At 47.1% G+C, this 22,403-nt stretch overlaps 1 protein-coding gene across 3 annotated transcripts in view; it reads left to right on the top strand.

Moving 5' to 3' along the window:
• Afg1l (AFG1 like ATPase) overlaps positions 1–18,493 on the top strand; it is a 176,582-nt gene extending 158,089 nt beyond the window's left edge. For all 3 annotated transcript variants that reach the window (XM_057762430.1, XM_057762429.1, XM_057762431.1), the window contains 3 exons: positions 10,720–10,860; positions 15,178–15,291; positions 17,596–18,493. In XM_057762430.1, coding sequence (XP_057618413.1) covers positions 10,720–10,860; positions 15,178–15,291; positions 17,596–17,721 — 381 coding nt within the window. In that variant the 3' untranslated portion in view covers positions 17,722–18,493. The remainder of the gene's footprint in view (positions 1–10,719; positions 10,861–15,177; positions 15,292–17,595) is intronic.
• Positions 18,494–22,403: the final 3,910 nt, after the last annotated feature.

Raw genomic sequence — 22,403 nt, 5'->3', positions numbered from 1 at the left:
GAGAGCTTGCAAGCACGTGCAAGGCTGTGCCTGTAATCCCCAGCTCTGCCCAGCCCATCGCTGAAACTGAAACAGAACTGCCCTAACCAGTGAGGCCTGAGGTGAAACCTGGAGGTGGGGCATGTGTTTCGTGTATGCCAGGCCCCAGATCGATCCCTGTCACCACACCCTACTCTCTCCTGAAACCATCCAAACCCCACATACCAATGAAGTAACTGTAGGACAATCACATACATATATGGTATGTCTTTGAAAAGAAAAAAAAAAGACTTATTTGTGTTCCTGGATGTAGGGAACACAGATAAAAATGCAGAATGGAGTGCACTGGTCAGTGCATTTGACTTACTCCCATTTTCTAGAACCTTGTTTGCCAACGGTGTTGGCCTGAAGAACAAGGGAGCCATGAAGATCAGAATCTAGTCATCTAAAGTGTGCTGGTGGCTTCCGATACAATGAAAGAAAACAGCTCAGCTCACAAACATCAAGACAGAGAGCTAGCAGGAGTGTTGGGAACTGCACTCGCCATGGGGGTGGCTTCCAGGGCTTGCTTAGCCAGCATCTCTGGAGGCCCTTATACACCAGACAGCCTTATAACCCAAAGAGGCAGCCTTGTCTTTCATAGACTCGAGGCTGCCTTCTCACTGTGCCTTACACTATAGCTGAAAACTCAAGCTTTGTAAACAACAGGCAGCCACTCTACCTCGAAGTTTCAGTGCCCGAGCGACTGTCTGGGAGCCACACCAACCCATGTCGTATGAATGAACCCAGCTTCTTATTTCCAGAGAGGGCGACTCTCATGCCCCTCTACATTTTGGGTTTATAGGAAGCACCTGGATACCCCATCCCAGCAGCCAAGTGTTGCAGGAACTTAGTCTGATTTTCCTGATCCGGGGCTGTTCCTATAACTAACCCCATGCCTCTGCTTTTGCAGTTTTTCTGTATTATCCTGGGTTGTACTGGTGCTTATAGTCAGTGATAATTCCTAGTAACGGAGTCTAATGGTAACACTCGCCTCTTTCTTCACACTCCTTTTCTTAAAGATTATCTTATTTTTGTGAGTATGCACATGTGTGCAGGTGCCCATGGAGGCCAGAAGAGGGTGTCGGATCCCCTGGGACTGGAGTTAGCGGTTTCCTGGGAGTCTCTTCATCCTAGCACTGACAGCTGAAATCCATTCCCCGGGAAGAGCAGTGTGTGCTCTACCGCGTGCCACCGTGTCTGCCCCTTCTCCCAGCTCTCCCGATGCTGCCCTAACCAGCGCTGCATCCTTTGCCTCCCCTCCACAGGCTGTATGAATGAGATGCCTCTCTGCCCACCGCTCCAACTTCCTACTCCCTCCCCATCAGCTAACCCGGAAGGACTCCCAGGACTAAACTAAGCCCAGCACTGTCACACAGAGGCTCTCGGGAGCTGGCTGTGTGCCTTGTGTCCTGAGGAGGTTGTCAGTCCCTGGTTCTCCAGAAATTAGGCTCCTGCAGAAATCGGAGAGTTCTTTTTTTGCACAAGGCTAGTCCTAGTCATGAGTGTGTATGTGTGGGTGGGGGGGGTACGTTTAGCATATCACCTTCACTTTCTTTCAAACTTGCTCTTAAAATATGACTCCCCAGAAGTGCTGTCTGAAACACTATTAGGGATAGATAGTGCTGACTTGGGCAAAACTTGCCTCTTGACTTGAAATGACATCTGTCAAGGGGGATGAGTTTTCCTTGGCACTCCCAAGAACCCCTCTGGATAGAATTCATGAGGGTTGGTAGACTGTCCTCGCTTGGCAAAGTATTCCCCAGCTGGTTCCTGGGCTTCGCATTCCTGAGAGATCTCAGAGCTGACTCTTGGGGAAGCCCTTACTTAACTTCTAACACATTTCAGTGCTTTGTTTTCTAATTACAGATTTGGAATCTGACAGCTATAAGTTGTTTAACAGCAACTCGTGTGATATTCTGGGCTTGTTTTGAGAAGGGCACACACTCACCCTAAACTCCCATCAAGCATTTGTTCCCTGGGGTACTTCAGGAACGAGGTACTGCCATTTCTGTGTAAACAAAGCAAGATGCCACACACACTTACTTAACGAGATGCTCTCAGGGTACCACTGCGAGGGGTTTCTACAGAAAAGGCTATATGGGTGACGAGTGACTCTTAGGATGGGGTAATCTAGACAGAGCTTGAAATGATAATCATGCTACTTGAGCTGAAATAATGACGCGGAACAAGCTCACAGTGAGAAGGGAGAAAGAATGCTGACAGCCCCTCTGCTCACACTGAAGTGGCCGCTGCTTACTGTAGGGCAGAGGGCAGCCCGGGGGTGGGGCAGTTCACACTGGCAACAGTGTGGAGAAAATCCTCACTCCTGGCACCGGGGTCGAAACCCAGGCAGACTGCTGCGCGGTTTCTCACACAGGAGAAAGAAGACAGCAAGCAAGCTCTTTATTCCTCAGTTTGTCAGAGAAACCGCTACGTGTAATGCAGCTGTATAGTCCCGGTAATTAAGGAAAACAAACTCTCTTTGCAAACTCATTATAGATTTAAAGTTCCTTAAGTTTCCATCAGGTTTGCACAGAAACAAAGAGTTTGAGACAATAGTGGAGAATGCACACCATCGAATAAGTGGATTTTAATTGTTCCTGTCTAGAAAATTATCCAGATAACCAGCCACATCAAAGACTATTAAACTTTTTAATTGCTCAGGTAGAAAGACGGAGAATGTCATCATTATCTATCAGAAGATTCCGCTGTAGATAATGCTACTTGAATAACATACTCAAGGATACTAGTAACTGAAGTGCCATTTACTGCTCAGAAGTAATCATGTGCTTTAATTATTCATAGGGCACAATGCATGAATTCACAGTTCCAATTATGGTTTCAGAAAGTATCATATGCTCTGGCTTACTTACACAGGAGGATGAGCTGATGCAAGATAAAAGCATACATATTTGCCATTGCCATGGTGTCCTGTGGATGCGAGGCGGTTAAACGATGTCGTGCTCAAAGGCCAATGTGCTTGACAGCGTTGCTATAGGATTTAATATTATACTCACTCGAGTTGTAATTAAGCTTCTAGAAGTCATATATATGTATATTAAGACAGGATCTCACCTAAGCCAGGCCAGCCTCAAACCTATTGCTTATCAAAGGAAGGATGACCTTGAACCCCTGATCCTCTTGCCTCTACTGCCCGAATGCCCAGATTACTAATCTGTGTGGCATGCTCATCTGGATGAAGTCTTGCTGACACTGTTTGTGTTTACAATTTACACATAATGCGAGACTTTGTTCCTTTGTTCCAGGGGCTGAAGCAGGGAAGACAGAACTGACCCTCCGAGCCCCCTAGTCCTGTACAGTGATACAGCAAGGCTGGCAATGGCAAACTTGAGATTCTGAACCTCTCAAGGTTTTCAGTGCAGTCACACACCGCTGAATGTCAGGACGGGCTCTGAGAATGCTTAGTAAAGGAGTTTTGTCAAGTGAACCCCATAGAATGTGCTCACAAAAACATAGGTCCTCTGGGAGAATCTATTGCCCCCGAGCTATAAACCTGCACAGTATATCACCGTTGAATACAAACCAAGATGGCTGAACCACAACAGCAGGTGTGTGTGTAAGACACTAAGATACAGGAATTCTTCAGTTGTTTTGTTTTTCAGACCCTATTGCATATGTCCCGCTCTTGTGAGTGTGTGTTGTATTTGCATTTGGGCTGGATGTTTCACACACTGGCTTTACACTAGGGAACACGCAGGGGACTAAATAGCTGAAAGTGAAAGATAAATGATTTTTTTTAAAAAAAAAATTGGAATTAGTAAAGATTTTGGCTAGTGAGATAGCTTAGGAGGTAAAGGCACGTGTAGAAGCCAGGAACCTGAGTCTGACCCCGTGAAATCATGGAAGGTGGGAGGAGGGAACCGACTCCACAGGTTGTCTTCTGACCTCCATATATAGACTCAGACACATCACATGCACACACACGCATGCATAGACACACATACATGCACACACAGACACGCACACACGTGCACGCACAGACACACAAATGCATGCATAGACACACATACATGCACACACAGACACGCACACACGTGCACGCACAGACACACAAATGCATGCATAGACACATATACATGCACACACAGACACATGTGCACAGACGCACATGCACACAGACACACACACATGCATGCACAGACACATACACGCACACACACACGCATGTGCGCAGACGCACACACACAGACACACACACATGCATGTACAGACACACAAATGCATGTAATGACACAATACACGCACACACAGACACATGTGCGCAGACGCACATGCACACATGCATACACAGACACACACACGCATGTGCACAGACGCACACAGATACGCACACATGCATGCAGACACATACACGCACACACACGCATGTGCACATGCACATGGTGTTAAAATTATAAACAGGAATCAGTAAAGATATTTAGCATTGCTTAGCATTCTTCTGTTTTATTCTCTTTTTTGTACTGTATTTTACTTTTTTTTCTTTTGTAAAATATATTTTTTAATGAAGCTCTTAATCCATTAGCAGGCAGCAATTGACCCCTTTTCACTGATGGCCTCCTTCCTACTTAAATATTTGGAGCAAAACAGACATCTTAACACAATTATAAACTTGCTTTTTTCGCTCAGCCTTTTATCATGTGTGCTTCTGTACCATGAAATGTGTTTCCCGACCGCCGTCATTGTTGGCAACAGCTGTGTCCCCGTGCCTCCTTGTTACTCACCCCTCCCATGAGATGCCAGGGTTGCGTCTGCTTGCATAGCTTGAGTACCCTGGAGCCTCTCGTAGGGGCTCAGTCACTTTGCCGTGCTGTTTTCTAGGAGTGCGGCGACCGGATCAAGTTTACACCTTGTCAAGGGCTCTTCATTGAGTCAGACACGCTGTTTTCTGGACAACGTGAACAAGTGAACACACTTACTCCTCAGTGGGGTGGGTGCCTGCTTATGTTTACTTTCTTTTGAAAGACTGATATGTGAAAACGGCCTGCCAGTCTTTGGCTGCCACGGACCTAGAGTGTGTGTGGACTCTGCTCACTTATCTATACCCCTTGTGCTTTCTGTGGTTATTTTGTTCTGTGAATTGTTGATTTAGATCCTCCATCTGTGTTTCTGTTGGAGGGTTCTTAAAGGTTTGCTTGTATTCCAGTCAACCCTGATCTTCCCAGTGCCCTCCTAACGCCGTTTTGTTCTCTCCTGAGACATTCTGATTTTAGTCATCCGTTCCAAGTCGTCCTGCGTTCTGTCGCTACATTGCTTGCTAACTTTTTCCCACTTGACTCCCATGTGTAACAAATCATAAACTTTATTTTTGGGAAAAAATTATACTATGCCATAAAAATTCAAAGGCAATACAGAAATAAATGGCATTTCGTAAATCACAGAATATATATTTACATATCCTTGCCAGTGATGTAGAACTGAAAAATCTAGATCCTATGTTTCTATGTGTGATGAACTTGTTAATGACTATGAGAATACAGAACTCGGTAATAACTCTCTCTAATGAGTAGAATGTGTCCTTTAGCTGTTATAATAAATCACCCCAAACTCATAGATTAAGACAGTGAGCATATATTCCTGTTCTCTAGTGTTCTGCTCAGCTGGGACATTCTTTTGGTCTCTGCTGGGCTAGCTTTGGCATCTGTCAGATTTGCTCATTTGCTGGTCCAGAGTGCGTTCTCATCAAGACAATTAGCCCCCTTTCTGTGATCTGGGCCTCTTTCTGTGATCTGGGCCTCTTCAGCAGTTGACCTAGGTATGTTAAAACGTTACGTGTTGAGATCTAAGCTAGCACGTAAACTGTCTTATGCCTCTTTCTAATGCATGGATCACAAAGCCAACCAGGTTGAAAAGTGGGTATACCCTCTGCTTCATGTCTTGCTAGCTGGGTAATCACAGTGCACTGTGGGTACAGACAAGCACACAAGAGCACCTAGAGCTGTTCCCGTGCTCGGACCACCCACATAGGTAGTCTTCATTTCTCCAGAAACATGGCCATTTTCAGTTATTTTTTCTAGAGGATTTTTTAAATAAACACTGAATGCAAGAAAAAAGGGATTGGGGCTGGAGAGGTGGCTCAGTGGTTAAGAGCAGTGGCTGCTCTTCCAGAGGACCCTGGTTCAATTCCCAGCACCCATATGGCAGCTCACAACTGTCTGTAGCTCCTGTTCCAGGGAATCCAGACTCCTCATACAGACATGCATGCTGGAGAGACACCAATGCAGATAAAATCAAAAAGAAAGAAAACGAGGCATTAAGTGGCAGCGTTATCTACACATAGCCTCCTATAGCCTCACTGACGGCTGTGGTACATAAAAAACGATGCCATTTGTGTGGCCTACGTCACTACGAAAGGTGCTAATAGCATCAGTACGGGGTTCAGTGAAAACATAAGATTTCTGTGTTATGTAATGAAAGAGTTGAGGTGGCTGGGCATGGAGGTACATGTCTTTAATTACAGCACCCAGGAGGCAGAAACAGATGGATCTCTGTGAATTTGAGTCCAGCCTGATTGACAGAGTAAATTCTAAGCCTCCAGAGCCATACAATGAGATCGTGTGTGTGTGTGTGTGTGTTGTTATTTTGGAGACCAAAGAGCTATCCTGCTCTCCTGGCTGGATTGCGTTTTATCAGTATATCCCCTTACTGACTTATTCTATAGTATTAAGTATTCCTACACAGAGTTAGGACCAGCATAGTGTGGGTCTGCGCTCCTCCCCACACTGTGTGTTGCTAATGATTTTACCAAAGAAAGGAGGACAGGGCCTGGTTCAGAAGCTGTTTGTCACCTACATGTGGGAGCAGCATCTCTTCTTGGAGGACAGTCTGGGTCAGACAGTGTTCTCTCTGAGGACAGGAAAGGGCTACTGAACTGTCGCTGGGTAACTGCTGTGTACTGAATAAGGCATGCTGAGCAGTGTTCTCTGTGTCCTCCCCGTGAATCAGCTACCTGCATTTCCCAGTGCTCACTCTGCAGTTGAGACGTTCATCCTTGGGACAAGCCTGTAGATAGAATCCCTTTTCCAGATGAGGAAACTAACTTCAGAGAGATCTTCCAAGGTTACCTGACTGCAAGTAACAGAGCCAACATGCCCAAACCCTCAGTTGTCCTGTCAGATGAGACTCATCGCCTCTAATGAATCAGTCATGAATTTCCCATGACGGCTGCTTTGTAGACATTTGAACAACAAAGCCGCTATGAAGAACGTTTATCAATAGAACCCACTTTGTTTTCTTTTTGTTTTTGAGACAAGGTCTTTCTCTGTAACCTTGGCTGTCCTGGAACTTGATCTGTAGACCAGGCTGACCTTGAATTCACAGGGATCCCCCTGTCTCTGCCTCCCCGTGCTGGGATCAAGCGTGCGCCACCACCTCCGGGTCAGTTTTCATATGTTTAATGTTTTTTGAGACAGAATCGGCAGTATCCCAGGCTGACCTCAAGGTCACTTTATAGCCACAGATGACCTTGACCTGGTCCTGGTAAGCTACGTGGGTGCTTATTAGTTAGAAGTGAGACCCAGGGGTGCTCCATGCCTGGTTTTATGCAGGGCTTTTACGTGGGAGGCAATCACTGCCCCCACTGAGCTCCACTCCAGCAGTTCCCACTTGATGTTTTAAATCCATGCTGTCAGAGCTGCTTCCTCCGGAAAGCAAGTTAGTGTGTTCCACTTTTCTTTCTGCTGTTTCTAAAGAAAAAAGTGAACCCTGCCATCTCTGGCCTAGCACAGGGTGTTAATGTGGTAAAGTACACAGAACGCTGGCTCTCCCGTTGTAACTGTGGGGCAGATCAGCGGACGCACTGTGGTGCGGCCATCAACACTGTCTGCATCCCAGGCTGTGCGCACCGAAGAGCAGCTTCACATTCTCCCGGTGATTGTTTGTAAAGGAAAGAGATCCTATATTACGCTTTATTTTCTTTATGTGAGCGAGCGTATAATTGTTTTCCTGATATAGGGAGGGGGTGTTAGTTAATGGCAAACGCAGAGCCTCCTGGCAAAGGCGTGCAATCTGTGAAACCGCTGAGTGGGCACAATTCTGATTTCCAGGCGCCCTCAGCTCTCCCATGCGCCTCTGAGAACGCTGTCCCTGGGCGTGCATTTGCGCTGATAAAAATCACATCCACGCACAAAGTGCCAGCTTAATTATTAGAACCACATACGAGCATGAGGTTTTCTGTTTTCTTTTTACATCAGCTTCTGATCCATGGATGAGACAATTCGAACTCGTTTCCAAAGAGTACCATAGCTTTGGAGCAGTAGGGCTGTGGGTGCTATTCTCTTACCCTAAGACACCATTGGCTGTTCCCTGTACCTCCTGGGCAGTGTTTTCCCTGAGTGGCAATTTTCATGGCCTCCCAAGGTCCCTGCTGTAACCCCAATGTCAGGCAAATGTGCATGGTTTCTTGTCTGGGCTAGGTGTTTCTGCTGCTGCAATGAAACACTGTGACCAAACAGCAAGTTGAGGAGGAAGGGTTTACTCAGCTTACACATCCGTATCACTGGCCGTCACCAAAGGACGTCAGGACAGGAACTCGAAGGCAGGAACTGATGCAGAGGCCATAGGGGGTGCTGCTTACTGACTGGCTCTCCATGGTTTGCTCAGTCTTTCTTATAGAGCCCAAGACCGCCAGCCCAGGGATGGTACCACCTGATGGAGGAGGGTCTTCTGTCTATGTGTTAATTTCATTGGTTAATAAAGAAACTGCCTTGACCTTTGATAGGACAAGCAGCTTAGATAGTCAGAGTAGACTGAGCAGAATGCTGGGAAGAAGGCAATGAGGCAGCTGCTATAGCTCTCCTCTCCAAGATGGATGCAGGTTAAGATCCTTTCCAGTAAGCCACCACCTCGTGGTGCTACACAGATTATTAGAAATGGGTTAATCAAGATGTGAGAATTAGCCATTAAGAGGCTAGAGCTAATGGGCCAAGAAGTGTTTAAAAGAATACAGTTTCCATGTAATTATTTTGGGTAAAGCTAGCCGGTGGCCAGGAGCTAGGAGGTGTAGCTCCTTCTACAACCACCCACCATGAGCTGGGCCCTCCCCCTTTGATCACTAATTGAGAAAAAATGCCTTACAGCTGAATCTCATGGAGGCCTTTCCTCAGCTGAGGCTCCTTCCTCTGATGACTTAGCTTGTGTCAGGTTGACACACAAAACCAGCCTTCCCGATAGTACTCTTCTGAATGATTGGCTATGGGCAGGGGTAGAGCAAATTACTTAGTTCCCATTAGGAATTACATTTCTCCCTGCTCAGCTCACTTGGCCTCATCCACTCAGCCAAATCACTTGAGCTCAAAATAGTAATCATGAAAATGGACAAGCCGGGCAAAGTGACGCCCACCCCACACTCTGGAGGCTGAGGCAGAAGAATCAGCCTAGGCTACATAGACCCTTTTCACAAAAGCAACAACAAAAGTGGTTTAGACTCTGAGGCGTACCCCAGCCACTGTGCTAGTGTGTTTTCTCCCACATGGGACAGCTGAGGAACAGAAAGACCTTCTAATATGCCAAGAGTGCCCAGTTAATAAGAGTATTCAAAGCAGGTATGGTTAGCTCTTCTCAGCAGGAGCTAACTCGCTCACTCAAAGCTTGGAACCCCTCCATGCCTGAACAGTGTGGTGGCTCAGCCAAGGTTAGGTAAGGCCTGGAGATGAAGATCAAACAGGGAAGGTTGAAAAACAGCAAGTGTCCTTCTAGCCACTCACTCTGTCCATGCCCGCATCCTTCTAGACACTCACTCTGTCCACGCCCGCATCCTTCTAGCCACTCACTCTGTCCACGCCTGACCCCTTTAGCCACTCACTCTGTCCATGCCCGCATCCTTCTAGACACTCACTCTGTCCATGCCTGCACCCTTCTAGACACTCACTCTGTCCACACCCACATCCTTCTAGACACTCACTCTGTCCACACCTGCATCCTTCTAGACACTCACCCTGTCCACACCCGCATCCTTCTAGACACTCACCCTGTCCACGCCCGCATCCTTCTAGACACTCACTCTGTCCACGCCCGCATCCTTCTAGACACTCACCCTGTCCACGCCCGCATCCTTCTAGACACTCACCCTGTCCACACCCGCATCCTTCTAGACACTCACCCTGTCCACGCCCGCATCCTTCTAGACACTCACCCTGTCCACGCCCGCATCCTTCTAGACACTCACCCTGTCCACGCCCGCATCCTTCTAGACACTCACTCTGTCCACGCCCGCATCCTTCTAGACACTCACTCTGTCCACGCCCGCATCCTTCTAGACACTCACTCTGTCCACGCCCGCATCCTTCTAGACACTCACTCTGTCCACGCCCGCATCCTTCTAGACACTCACTCTGTCCACGCCCGCATCCTTCTAGACACTCACTCTGTCCACGCCCGCATCCTTCTAGACACTCACTCTGTCCACGCCCGCATCCTTCTAGACACTCACTCTGTCCACGCCCGCATCCTTCTAGACACTCACTCTGTCCACGCCCGCATCCTTCTAGACACTCACTCTGTCCACGCCTGCATCCTTCTAGACACTCACTCTGTCCACGCCCACATCCTCATCCTACTTTCAAAACCAGCACTGTCAGGTCCAGTCACTCCAAAGCCACCATCTGAATCACTCTGTGATAAGTTCTTAAATTAAAAGAGTCTAAAGAAAACCACAACTCCCTTTCTTTGTTTTAATTATAGCCACTTGGAGCAAGTGACTATTTGGAATTATCAAAGAATTTCGATACAGTGTTTGTACGAAACATTCCACAATTTTCTCTGGCAAAGCGGACTCAAGCACGACGGTTCATAACTCTCATTGATAACTTCTATGACTACAAGGTAAGGATGGACTTCATTTCAATTCCTCACTCTCATTGATAACTTTTATGACTATAAGGTAAGGATGGACTCCATTTCAATTCCTCACTCTCATTGATAACTTTTATGACTATAAGGTAAGAACGGACTCCATTTAAATTCCTCACTCTAATTGATAACTTCTATAAGGTAAGGATGGACTCCATTTTCAATTCCTCACTCTCATTGATAACTTCTGTGACTACAAGGTAAGGATGGACTCAATTTTCACAGGACTGTGAAGTCAGATGACCTGGGCCAGAATCCTGGCTGTACCAGTTCTTTTACTGCTGTGCCTCCGTTTCCCCATCTATAGATAGAAGCTAACAGTATTTACCCTCAAATGATTGTTGTGAGGACTACACAGGTTGGTCCATGTAAAATGCTTAAAACAAGATTTGGCCCAAGCTGAATGCTGTGTACTTCCTATTGAAAATAGCAGCAGCTAGTGGCAGGCTCCATCCCATCATCCCACAAGTAGGGCTGAGTGCTCAGTGTGCCTGTGTTATCTGAATACCTGGTGGGTCTGAGAGTGATGAACAGCCCTTTACCTTGTTGAACGGCTCACTCCACCCTCCCCGCCCTCCCCTAGGAGCCAACTAGCAGGTGACATCATGCTGCTCTATTTTTGATCCCTGTGTCTTAGGAGGCAGTGCAGAGTCTTTGCCTGCACACAGAAGGCAATGTAGTAGTAGCCTAAGTAGTTAAGGAGTAGACCCTGGTGCTTGGCTTCTGAGCATTGTCTGCCTTCTCTAGAACTAGTAGTTTCCCTTCTCTAGAAAGGTAACAATGATATGTATATGGGCTTGTGAGGATGAGGTGTTTATATAAAGTACTAAGAACCTAGTGTGGCAGGTAGTGCACTCACAATCAAGGTGAGCCCCTCTCTCAGTGTAAACTTCCTCTAAGAGGAAGATACCCATAGTAAAGGTAGTGTAAACGGATGTTTCCTGTCCTGCCCACCTGGTCCCAAATAACACACAGGCTTATATTTACAAATGCTTGCCCAATAGCTCAGACTTATTACTAACTAGCTCTTACATTTAAATTAACCAATTTCTCTTCATCTATATATTGCCACATGGCTCATGGCTTTGCCTGTTCTCTAGCATGTCTTGCTCCCTTCTTCCCCCAGCATTTTCAGTTCGGCTTTCCCACCTAGCCTTAGGGCAATCATTTTTTTTTTTTTAATTAACCAATGGGAGTAATACAAATTCACAGTGTACAGAAGGATTATTCCGCAGCAAACTACTGCAAGCATTTTTTTTAACTACTGGAGCTTTCCCTCATCTTTGCACAGAATTAGAGCAGTGATTCTAAAATTGAGGGGACTTTGTAGGGGAGGAGACATGTATGGAGAGCCATGGGAGTTTAGTGTTTCATTTACTCATTCATTCAATGACCTCTATGACCCTGAGCAAGGTGCTAGGCTCAAAGTCGATGGCAACTGAGACGCTGTGGTTTCCATCATAGCACCTAAGGCCCAGGGTCTGAGCAATATGAATCTCATATGTCTGTGGAAATTACGTTCAGTTACCAGTTCAGGATGACCACTGGGACACAGAGAGAGGACGTGAGCCTTGAGGTTCAGGGATAGTCGGGAGCAGCCCAGGGAAGCCCTCTGTGCTCTTGTTGTATCAGAACCATCAAGGCCATTTATAGTCCTGATTCCAGAGCCCCCTCATCTCACCCTAGCAAATGAGGACCAAGCATGGGTCCCGGAAGCTCACATTCTCATGTTCCCAAGGTGCTTCTTATACTGTTCAGGGGATGGTGGGCTGATTCCAGCACAGGGCAGGAGGGACAGCCTGGGATGGAGGAGGGTGGTTACTGAGTGTGGAAGGCAGCCTGTGGGCTCCAGTGAGGTGACCCAGGAAAGCCGGCTGGAGGCCTGCAGCAAAGACCATATGGGCAGGGCTCGGGAGAAATGGAACCTGATCAGGGAGTTGAGGTTCAAGGCATATTGCTGCCCTGTCCTCACGGCAGGTCCCCACCCACTGGGTACAGCCCAAGAGGCTGGAAGGCATCACTGTTTTTACAGGGCAAAGACTTCATGGGGGAAATGTGGAAGTGGCTTTAGAATACAGGGTACAGGCTCGCCTTGTTTGTCTTTCAGCTGGGAATGCCTTTAAGACCATCTGTCCCCATCGCCCAGCCCACCACTCGTCCTCTCCTGCCTCTTCACGCACTCAGATGAACAAAAGCACTGCCTGGCAGTGTGCTGGAGCAGTCAGCCTCCACCCCAGCATTTATTCCAGCTGCACCACACACGTGGATCTCTCCTTTAAAGCAGTGTGCTGGAACAGTCAACCTACCACCCCAGCATTTATTCCAGCTACACCACACACTTGGATCTCTCCTTTAAAGTTTAGTCAAAATTATGTTATTTCAGAAATTGAGAGCATCAAGCAGACATTATTCTAGAATGTATTCATGAAGATTTGTGAAATAGGACATTTCCACTTAAGTAATGAGAAAAGTGTCATTTGTGATTGAAAGAATTTATTAAAATAAAATGGGAATGGTAGTCCCTAAAGTCAACATGTTGTTTTAAAGTATTCATATATTTACTTGAATAATGATTTTTGAAAGGCTAACAGCAAATCTAGGTTCTTCAAACATCCAGAAAGGTTGTTTTGGTGCTGGGTATGTGTATATGCCTAAAACCCTGTGTATATGTGTATATACCTATAACTCTGTGTATATGTGTATATGCCTATAGCCCTGTGTATATGCCTATAGCCCTGTGTATATGTGTATATGCCTATAGCCCTGTGTATACGTGTATATGCCTATAACCCTATGTATATGTGTATATGCCTAAAACCCTGTGTATATGTGATTATGCCTATAGCCCTGTGTATATGTGTATATGCCAATAATCCTGTGTGTATGTGTTTATGCCTATAGCCCTGTGTGTATGTGTTTATGCCTATAGCCCTGTGTATATGTGTATATGCCTATAACCCTGTGTATATGTCTATAACCCTGTGTGTATGTGTATATTTCTGTAACCCTGTGTACGTGTGTATATGCCTATAACTCTGTATATATGTGTTACCCTATAACCTTGTGTATATGTGTATATGCCTATGACCCTAGTGCATGGAAGGAAGAGGCAAGAATATAGTGAGTTGGAGGACAGCCCAAGCTATAGTCAAGATCTGCCTGGAAAAAAAAACAAAATGAAATGAAGAGCAAGAATGACTTGTTTCTGAATGGGTGGACACAAAATATATGAGATATAAACTGTTTTCAAGCTGTGATCGTGTTTGCACACTCACTGACCACTGAGATAATGAAAGACGCTGATGTAAAGCTCTGTGAAGAGTGCCTGGCATGCCGCTAATAGAAAAAGGTCTGGAGGGGCTGAGAGATGGCTCCATGTTAAGAGTGCGTGCTGCTCTTCCAGAGAACACAAACTGTGCTGGGCACTTGCAAATGCCTCCATCTCTGGCTTCAGGGGAAACAATACCCTCTGAATTCTGCAGGCACCCCTGCACACACCCAGGCCCTCCTGAACATACCCAGGCTCTCCTACACACACCCAGGCCCTCCTGCACATACCCAGGCCCTCCTGCACACACCCAGGCCCTCCTGCACACACCCAGGCACCCCTGCACACACCCAAACCCTCCTGCACACACCCAAACCCTCCTGCACACACCCAGTCCTCCTGCACACACCCAGGAACCCCTGCACACACCCAGACCCATCTGCACACACCCAGGCCCTCCTGCACACACCCAGACCTTCCTACACACACACAGGCACCCCTGCACACACCCAGGAACCCCTACACATACCCAGGCCCTCCTGCACACACCCACACAGACATTCATAATAAAAACTAAATCTTAAAAAAGAAATGGATTCAGGCAGATCTTTACGGAACCATCATGACCCCAAAGGCTCCACCTCTTAAGAGTCTTGTAGTGGGAATATTTCTTCAGCACAAGTTTTGAAGGGGCCGATGACATCCAGACCATAGCTGTAAAGGCAAGAGCACTGGAGTAGGACCCGAGGATCTGGGCTGAGGCTGCCATAGGCCTGGGCTTCCCTGTATAAAGCTCCTTCTGTCTGTATCACAGCGTGGTCTAAGATGTGCAGAAATGTATTGAGACGTGCTATGTGGTTTTCAAACCACTAGTTCACTAGAAACTACTTGGAAAAAAACACAAGACAATTTTAAAAGCCAAGCCCCAAGCTCCTTATGTGACAAACAGACCTTTATCTGCGAGAGAGTTTTCCTTCAGCCTGAGTGTGGCGTCCAACCCTGTGTTCCTTCTCCCGGTTCAGGTGCGCATGATTTGCTCTGCGGAGACCCCCATCTCAAGCTTATTTTTGCATCAACACCATGACAGTGAGTCGGAGCAAAGCAGAATACTGATGGACGATTTGGGGCTGAGCCAGGTAGGTGGTATTAGCATGATTTCACTTTATTATAAAATGGTTTGATGATTTGGGGGTTGACACACGCTACATTCTGAAGAAGGAACCACTGAGTTGATGCTTTTCTAGTTGACTTTGTCTCAACATCGACACGTGTAGAGAGTCTGGTCTTAGAGGCCCTGTTGAGTGTGTAGGCCAATGCTTCATTGTCACATAGCAGAAACAGAGTCCCACAGAGAACCTAGCAAGTCCCAACTTAAAAGAAAGAAATCCATGGCTCTTTGCCAGACTTTCCATTAAGCAAACATTTGCAGAACACTCCTCTGTGCTAGCCTCAGGGTACTCTGTAGGAAACACACTGACGTGGTCTGGGTTTTTCTGGAGTTTGGACTCTGAATTCATCCCAGGCCAAGCAGAGAAGACTGCATTCCCTTCTTCTGTGAGAGCGTTATGGGGTATATTGATCAGCTATCAACAACTGACCTATTAGTCAGAAGTTCAACTGGGGCTGGAGAGATGGCTCAGCAGTTAAGAGCACTGACTGCTCTTCCAGAGGACTGAGGTTCGATTCCCTGCCCCCACATGGCAGCTCACAACCATCTGTACCTCTGGTTCCAGGGGATCTGATGCCCTTTTCTGCATGCATACTGCATGTACATGGTGCATAGACATACATGTAGGCAAGGCACCCATACAAGTAAAATAAAAAATAATTAAGTCTCAAAAATTAAATTTCAATTGTCAACACTGACCCCAAGAATGGGGTCGCATTTGTCTAGGTCCAACGGTGAATTCTTGTTGACTTGGATCGACATTATTCATCCTAAGAGTTTGAGAGAAAGGGCCCAATAATGCTTTCAAAAGATAAACTCTTAAACGTGACCGCGTTGTGTGTCTTAGTCTTCAGGCCGCTGCGACGAAACACTGCGGCATGTGTGGCCCACCCACCACGCAGGCTGCTTCTCCCAGTTCCGCAGTCAGAGCTCCCGTGATGGAGGGAGGGAAGGATCTCCCTGGCCTTTGTTTATGAAGACATTAATCCGATTCTTGGGGACCCACTCTCAAGACCTACTTAGTTCCTTAAGGCTCTGTCACCTAGTCTCGCTCCTTTGGGGGTTAAGATTTCAGAATGGACAGTTCGGAAAGACACAACACTCAGACCTCAATGGTATAGGAATAGCTACCTAAACCCCAATGTGGGCGTCGTGGGAGTGTTGGCTGTCAAAGAGCAGTCCCTGTGTGCTGTCATTGCACCTGAGGAACTAGTCAGTCTAACCAGCTTCCCATCACAGGCTTTTAAATTTTCTGTAAGAGTCAGGCTTCAGATTGGGACCCAGCATGGCTAAATCAGAGAATGTGACCTCAGGGTCCTAGAGTCACAGTGACTTGGTAGGGGAGATGGGATTAGGAAAGGTGGATTTAGGGAGGATGGGCTTAGGGAGGATGGTTAAGGGGGGATGGGCTAAGGGAGAATGAGCTTAAGGAGGATAGGTTGAGGAAGGATGGGCTTAGGGAAGATAGGGTTAGGAAAGATGGATTTAGGTTTGAGGAAGATGGGTTTGGAGAATATGTGCTTAGGAAGATGGGTTTAGGAGCATTGAACTTTTCTCTGAAAAAAAACTTAAGAGCAAACCCCCAAGCGGAGAAAGAAAGTCTTCACATCTACAAGCTCATGTTGATGTCTTCAGGCCCAGGGTGTTGTCTGGCTTCACAGCGGGAGGCGTCCCCAATATACCCCTCAGCAAGGTTACCAATATTCCAGTAGCTAAGGACCAAAAGCGGCTCCAGTCTTCACAAAGCCAGATTTCAGGCAGGCTCTCCAGAGTCAGGACCCACAGGACCTTCCAGTCACTCAGTCTAGAAAAGGCTCTCCAGGGATTCTGTCCCTGGGCTTCCTAACTTTCTACAACTGCTGGTTTTCTTTTGGGGGTTGTTAACTTTGAACATGCACCTTCCTGTCGTCACCTATGGAGTTCTGGGATTATAGGGTAAGTCACCATGCCTAGCAAAACAATCATTTTTGCCATTAACTACTTTTGGAGAGAGATTTCTTTCCAGCATGTTCCTTTGGAGTTTGCAGAGAACCTCCTTCTGAGTAAAATCTTTTGGTTTCTGTTTCAGCTTTAATCAGATATTTTTCTTTTTTTTTCTTCCTGGTTCTGTTGATTACCTATTAGTTTAGATCAGCTAACACTTTAGTCTCATTTCAGAGATTGTATATGAAGAAAAAGTATCTAAATAGATAAGCCTGGAGGTTTTCTCAGCCCGGGTTTGGAGGGACCGGTTTTCACTGGGCTTCGCTTTGTCTGCTCTGCCTGCTCTCAGGACTCGGCAGGCCTCTCCATGTTCACTGGGGAGGAGGAAATCTTCGCATTCCAGCGCACCATTTCCCGGCTCACAGAGATGCAAACTGAGCAGTACTGGATCGAAGGGGACAGAAGCAAGAAGTAAGGTCACTGTCACGTGAATAAAGACGGGCGACTGGTGAGGGCTGCGAGACTTGACGACATCATCTCCTCACCGACTGTGCACTTTGTCCTGCAGACTCTGGTCATCTGAGGCGGTGGACGAGGACACTGAAGTCCCGTCTTTGTAGATCCACGTTTTGCCCGTTTATTTGGACTGCTTTCTGCATCTGAAATGAATCATGGCTCCTGAAGATTACTGTAGAACCTGACATGTTGCACCTGACTGAACCTGCACACACATGCAGGCAGCACGTACAGCTGCCCGGGCATCTCCAATCAGGCCGCACAGTAGCCACACCTTGGAAACTGAAGGGGACAGCATTTTACATTGGCCTCCATATTCCTGTTTGTTGATCAGTTACGAGTTGTGGTCACCTCCAGGCCTTGTGGCTTCCTCTGTGCTAGAGATTCTGTGTTACCCATAGATCCAGGTTAGCAGGCAATACCTGGTCAATGAGGACGTGGATCACAAAACCATCAGGAAAGTTCCAGCTACCAGGCAGGTCTCCCCTCTGCTAGCCAAGGAGGGCAAGTACCAGGAATGTGACTTCTGGAGCCACCAGAGGAGGCAGAGCCACAGCCATACCAGTAGCAGAGTGAACCCCATCACCCCAGGTGCCCTACTGTGTCAGCCAGGCCCACTCTCACTGCAGAGTTCACTGCCCGCCCTGGATGCTGAGTCTGCAGAGCTGGACCTCGCGGGAAACAGGAGAGAACACTTGACGATCCGTAAATAAAAGCTGATTTCTCCCTCACTGAATTTGTCTGAGTCACTTAAGTAAAACCTGTCTTTGCTAAATATTATCACAAAAGGGGATTTGGCTTATAGTTATTAAAGGGTGGGAGAGATGGCTCAACAGCTAAGAACACTTGCTAATCTCTCAGAGGACCAAAGTTCAGTTCCTAGCATCCGTGTCAGATAGCTCAAAACCACCTGTAACTCCAACCCCAAAGGATTTGATGCCTTCTTCCAGCCTCCAGGGGCACCCATATTCTCATGCCCACTTACCCACAGAGACATCTTTCAGTCCCCAGGGGCATCACATGCCCATGCCCACATACCCACAGAGACATCTTCCAGCCTTCAGGTGCCCATGCCCACATACCCACAGAGGCATCTTCCAGCTCCCAGGGCACCCGCATGCCTATGCCCACATATCCACAGAGGCATCTTCCAGCTCCCAGGGCACCCTCATGCCTATGCCCACATACCCACAGAGGCATCTTCCAGCTCCCAGGGCACCCGCATGCCTATGCCCACCACATACCCACAGAGACATCTTCCAGCCCCCAGGGCACCCACATGCCCATGCCCACCACATACCCACAGAGATAAATATACATATACATAAATTATAAAAATAAGTATTATTTTTAAAAGAGAAAAATAATCTTAAACCCCGGGCCAGTGAGATAGCTCAGCAGACCAAAGAGCTCGCTGCACAACCCTGACAATGTGGGTCGGAGCCCACAGTTGAAGGAGAAAATCAGATTCCCAGAGTTATTCTCTATGTCTATTCACTAAGCCTGTACTCAACACATACACATGCAAATAATAAATAATTTTTAAAAAGATCTTTTTAGTCCCCTTCAGAAAAGAAAAACCCTGAAACCCCCAGATATGAAAATCAACTATTTGCGAGAGTAGTCTAATAATCACATACCTGTTGATGTAAATGGGTTCTTTGAGGCTACTTGTCATCTAATAATCTGTCCTCACCATTCTGTTTTGGATAGTAACTCTTTTATGTCAAGCAGATAGATGAGTGGGGTACCTAAGCATGGAAAAAAGTTTGAATTAGGGCTTCCTGAAAGTTAAATGTGGTGTAACAGTGTATGCATATACATACTGATGGATGGATGGATGGATGGATGGATGGATGGATGGATGGATGGGCAGGTGGATGGATGGATGGATGGATGGATGGATGGATGGATGGATGGGCAGGTGGATGGATGGATGATGGATGGATGGATGGATGGATGGATGGATGGATGGATGGATGGGCAGGTGGATGGATGGATGGATGGATGGATGGATGGATGGATGGATGGGCAGGTAGGTGGGTGGATGGATGAATGGGCAGGTGGATGGATAGATGGATGGGCAGGTGGATGGATGGATGGATGGATGGATGGATGGATGGATGGATGGATGGATGGGCAGGTAGGTGGGTGGATGGATGGATGGATGGATGGGTCAGTGGATAAGTGGATGGATGAATGGGTGGACGGTTGGATATGTGGACAGATGGATGGGTGGACAGATGGGTGGGGTGAGCAGATGGATGGATTTTTGTGGTTCTGGATCCCAAACTCAGGGTCTTCCCCATGCTAGGTAAGTACTCTCACTGAGCTGTCTCGTCCAGGCACACCCCAGTTCTAATACTTACCTTTTGCTTTTCACATTTCTTTTTTTCTTATCTTTAATAAAAAGACAATATGGATGGACAGACAGATGGACAGAGGACTGATAGAAAAGGAAACTCTTCTTGAGTGTGTGGTGTTGGTGGCACAGTGCCCACTCCAGTTCTTTGTTCCGGTCCGGGTTTGGACCGTGAGAGCTTGTTTGGAGACTCCTGTGGGAGAGCTCAGCACCCTGTGCCCATGGCAGCGGGGTGGGCTTCTGCTGGAGGAGCTTGTCTTCAGTGCAGAGCTTAGGAAGGACGCACAGGTTGAAGAGGAAAAGGTGGGGGTTGTGGAATATTCCTTTAGGCTATGTGAAGATGTGTAACTGCTGAGCCATCTCTCCAGCCCCTGGGCCTGCAGTTTGACCGTGACATGAGGTGAAACATGGAATTTTCCACTTGGCCTATCAGTCAGCATATCAAAAGTTCCAGGTTGTGGAACACCTTAGGGCTTCACTTTTAGCTAGGGGCACCCCACCTCTAAGACCCAAGTGCAGCATGTAACAACCCCAACTGGGAAGCCTCACTTTAGTCTTTCTTCCAGCTGTGATCTGTGACATTCCCAGCTCTCCAGTCTTTCCTCTGGGGTTGTAGAACAATCAGGAACCCATGTTCTCACTGGAAGTGCTCAGCGTGTGGGTTGAGAGATGAGATCCCAGCAAGCATTGCAGTGGAACTAAGGCTCTACTCACCTGAGACTTAGGCCGGGAGGCCTGGCTCCAGAAGTGCCAGGTGCCTCAGCATCCTCCTAACTCACCTCCCACCCCAAATATGACAAAAAATAAACGGGAAAAACAGGACAACTTTTCTTAGAAAAAGAAAAATTCATTGTTTTCTTCTTGTGATTAAAAAACAAAACAAACCCAACAGACCATGAGCTCATTTGCTGGTGACAATCATGGCATAGATAACATGAGGATTTACATAATTTTGACCGATTTCTTAATAAAGTACTGCTGAGTCACATTTAAGCATTCTCGGTGGGGTTTCCCATCTTTATCATAAGGAAATGCTTTAATCGTTCTGAAATCTCCCTCTCCCCACCTTGCTCTGCTTTCGCCCTGGTACTGACAAGTGTGACAGCAATAGAAGCTTACAATCTTTGCATCTAACAGGAATAGTAGATATGCTCACATTTACCTATTAAACAGTCATACGGCACTTATCAGTGCTAAGTTCTTCATTAAAAAGCTCATTTATTCCTTGCGACTCTCTTCTGAGATGCAGGTACTATTATCCCCATTTTACAGTCAGGGAAACTGAGGCCGGAAAACCACAAAATCAGAGCTGAGTTGCTAAGCACACATTGGAGTCGCGCTCAAGGACGCAGGGTTCCCTGAGATGTCTTAAATCCTTTATTTCAGCACAGCCTAATACAGAAATAGTTGCTCCGGTTGGTGGACTTCATCCATTTCCCATGAAGAGGGCACCATCTTGTGGTCGCTGTGGTGAACTGACAGGGAGGTCTAGGCTTGCCGGCTGGGAAATCTCAGTGCTGCTTATTCCCAGGCCTGGGCCACCTCCAATCAGGCATCCCTGGAGATGGGGAACCTCTCACCTAAGTCCTTTAATGCTCCCGTGGGATTCTGATATTCAGCAGGATGTGTCTGTCCCGTGATGATTCAGCCAGCAAGCGCGTGGGGCTGACTCTGCAGCCTGGGCTCCCTACTCAGAGTATCTGATTGATTGAGAAGCCTTTTCAAGGGATCGCCAAGCCTGCTGTACTTATGGGTCTTGATGCCCAGGTCACAAACACACGATGCTATCACCAGGCCTCTCTGATACCTTCGTGTGTCTGCGCCTTTCCCTCCTGGAGGCAAGAGGCCCCTGCTTTGCTTCCTCACCCATGGTAACAACAGAACAGAACCAGGCAGCGCCTTCCGATGCTGCCCGTGGTTTCCTGCCCCAAGTTCACCAGTCATGTGCTCGGTGGGAGGAGGCTCATCCCATCCCAGGGCAAAGGCATCCCCAAAGGAGCTCCTTCTCAGTTTGGAAAAATGTTAATTTAACTCTTAAAAATAAGTATGCTTTCCATAAATATTATTTAAAACGTCTTGTTTTCTTTGAGACAGCCCACCTGACATCAACCTTGTAATGCTCCCAAGCGCGGGGATCATAGGTGTGTGTGCCATCAGCCTGGGAAACACTTGCTTTCCCTTCTAATGTGGTCATGGGGTCTAGCGCCCCCAGCTCCTGTGACCAAAACCTTTAGAGATCCGCAGTCATTTCAAGAGTGGAATGTGGCCGGGCGATGGTG

The sequence above is a fragment of the Chionomys nivalis genome, chromosome 2 (assembly GCF_950005125.1).
Source record: "Chionomys nivalis chromosome 2, mChiNiv1.1, whole genome shotgun sequence".
Taxonomy (NCBI): Eukaryota; Metazoa; Chordata; class Mammalia; order Rodentia; family Cricetidae; genus Chionomys; species Chionomys nivalis.
The sequence above is the reverse complement of the archived record's forward strand: the minus strand, read 5'-3'. Positions and strand labels throughout refer to the sequence as shown.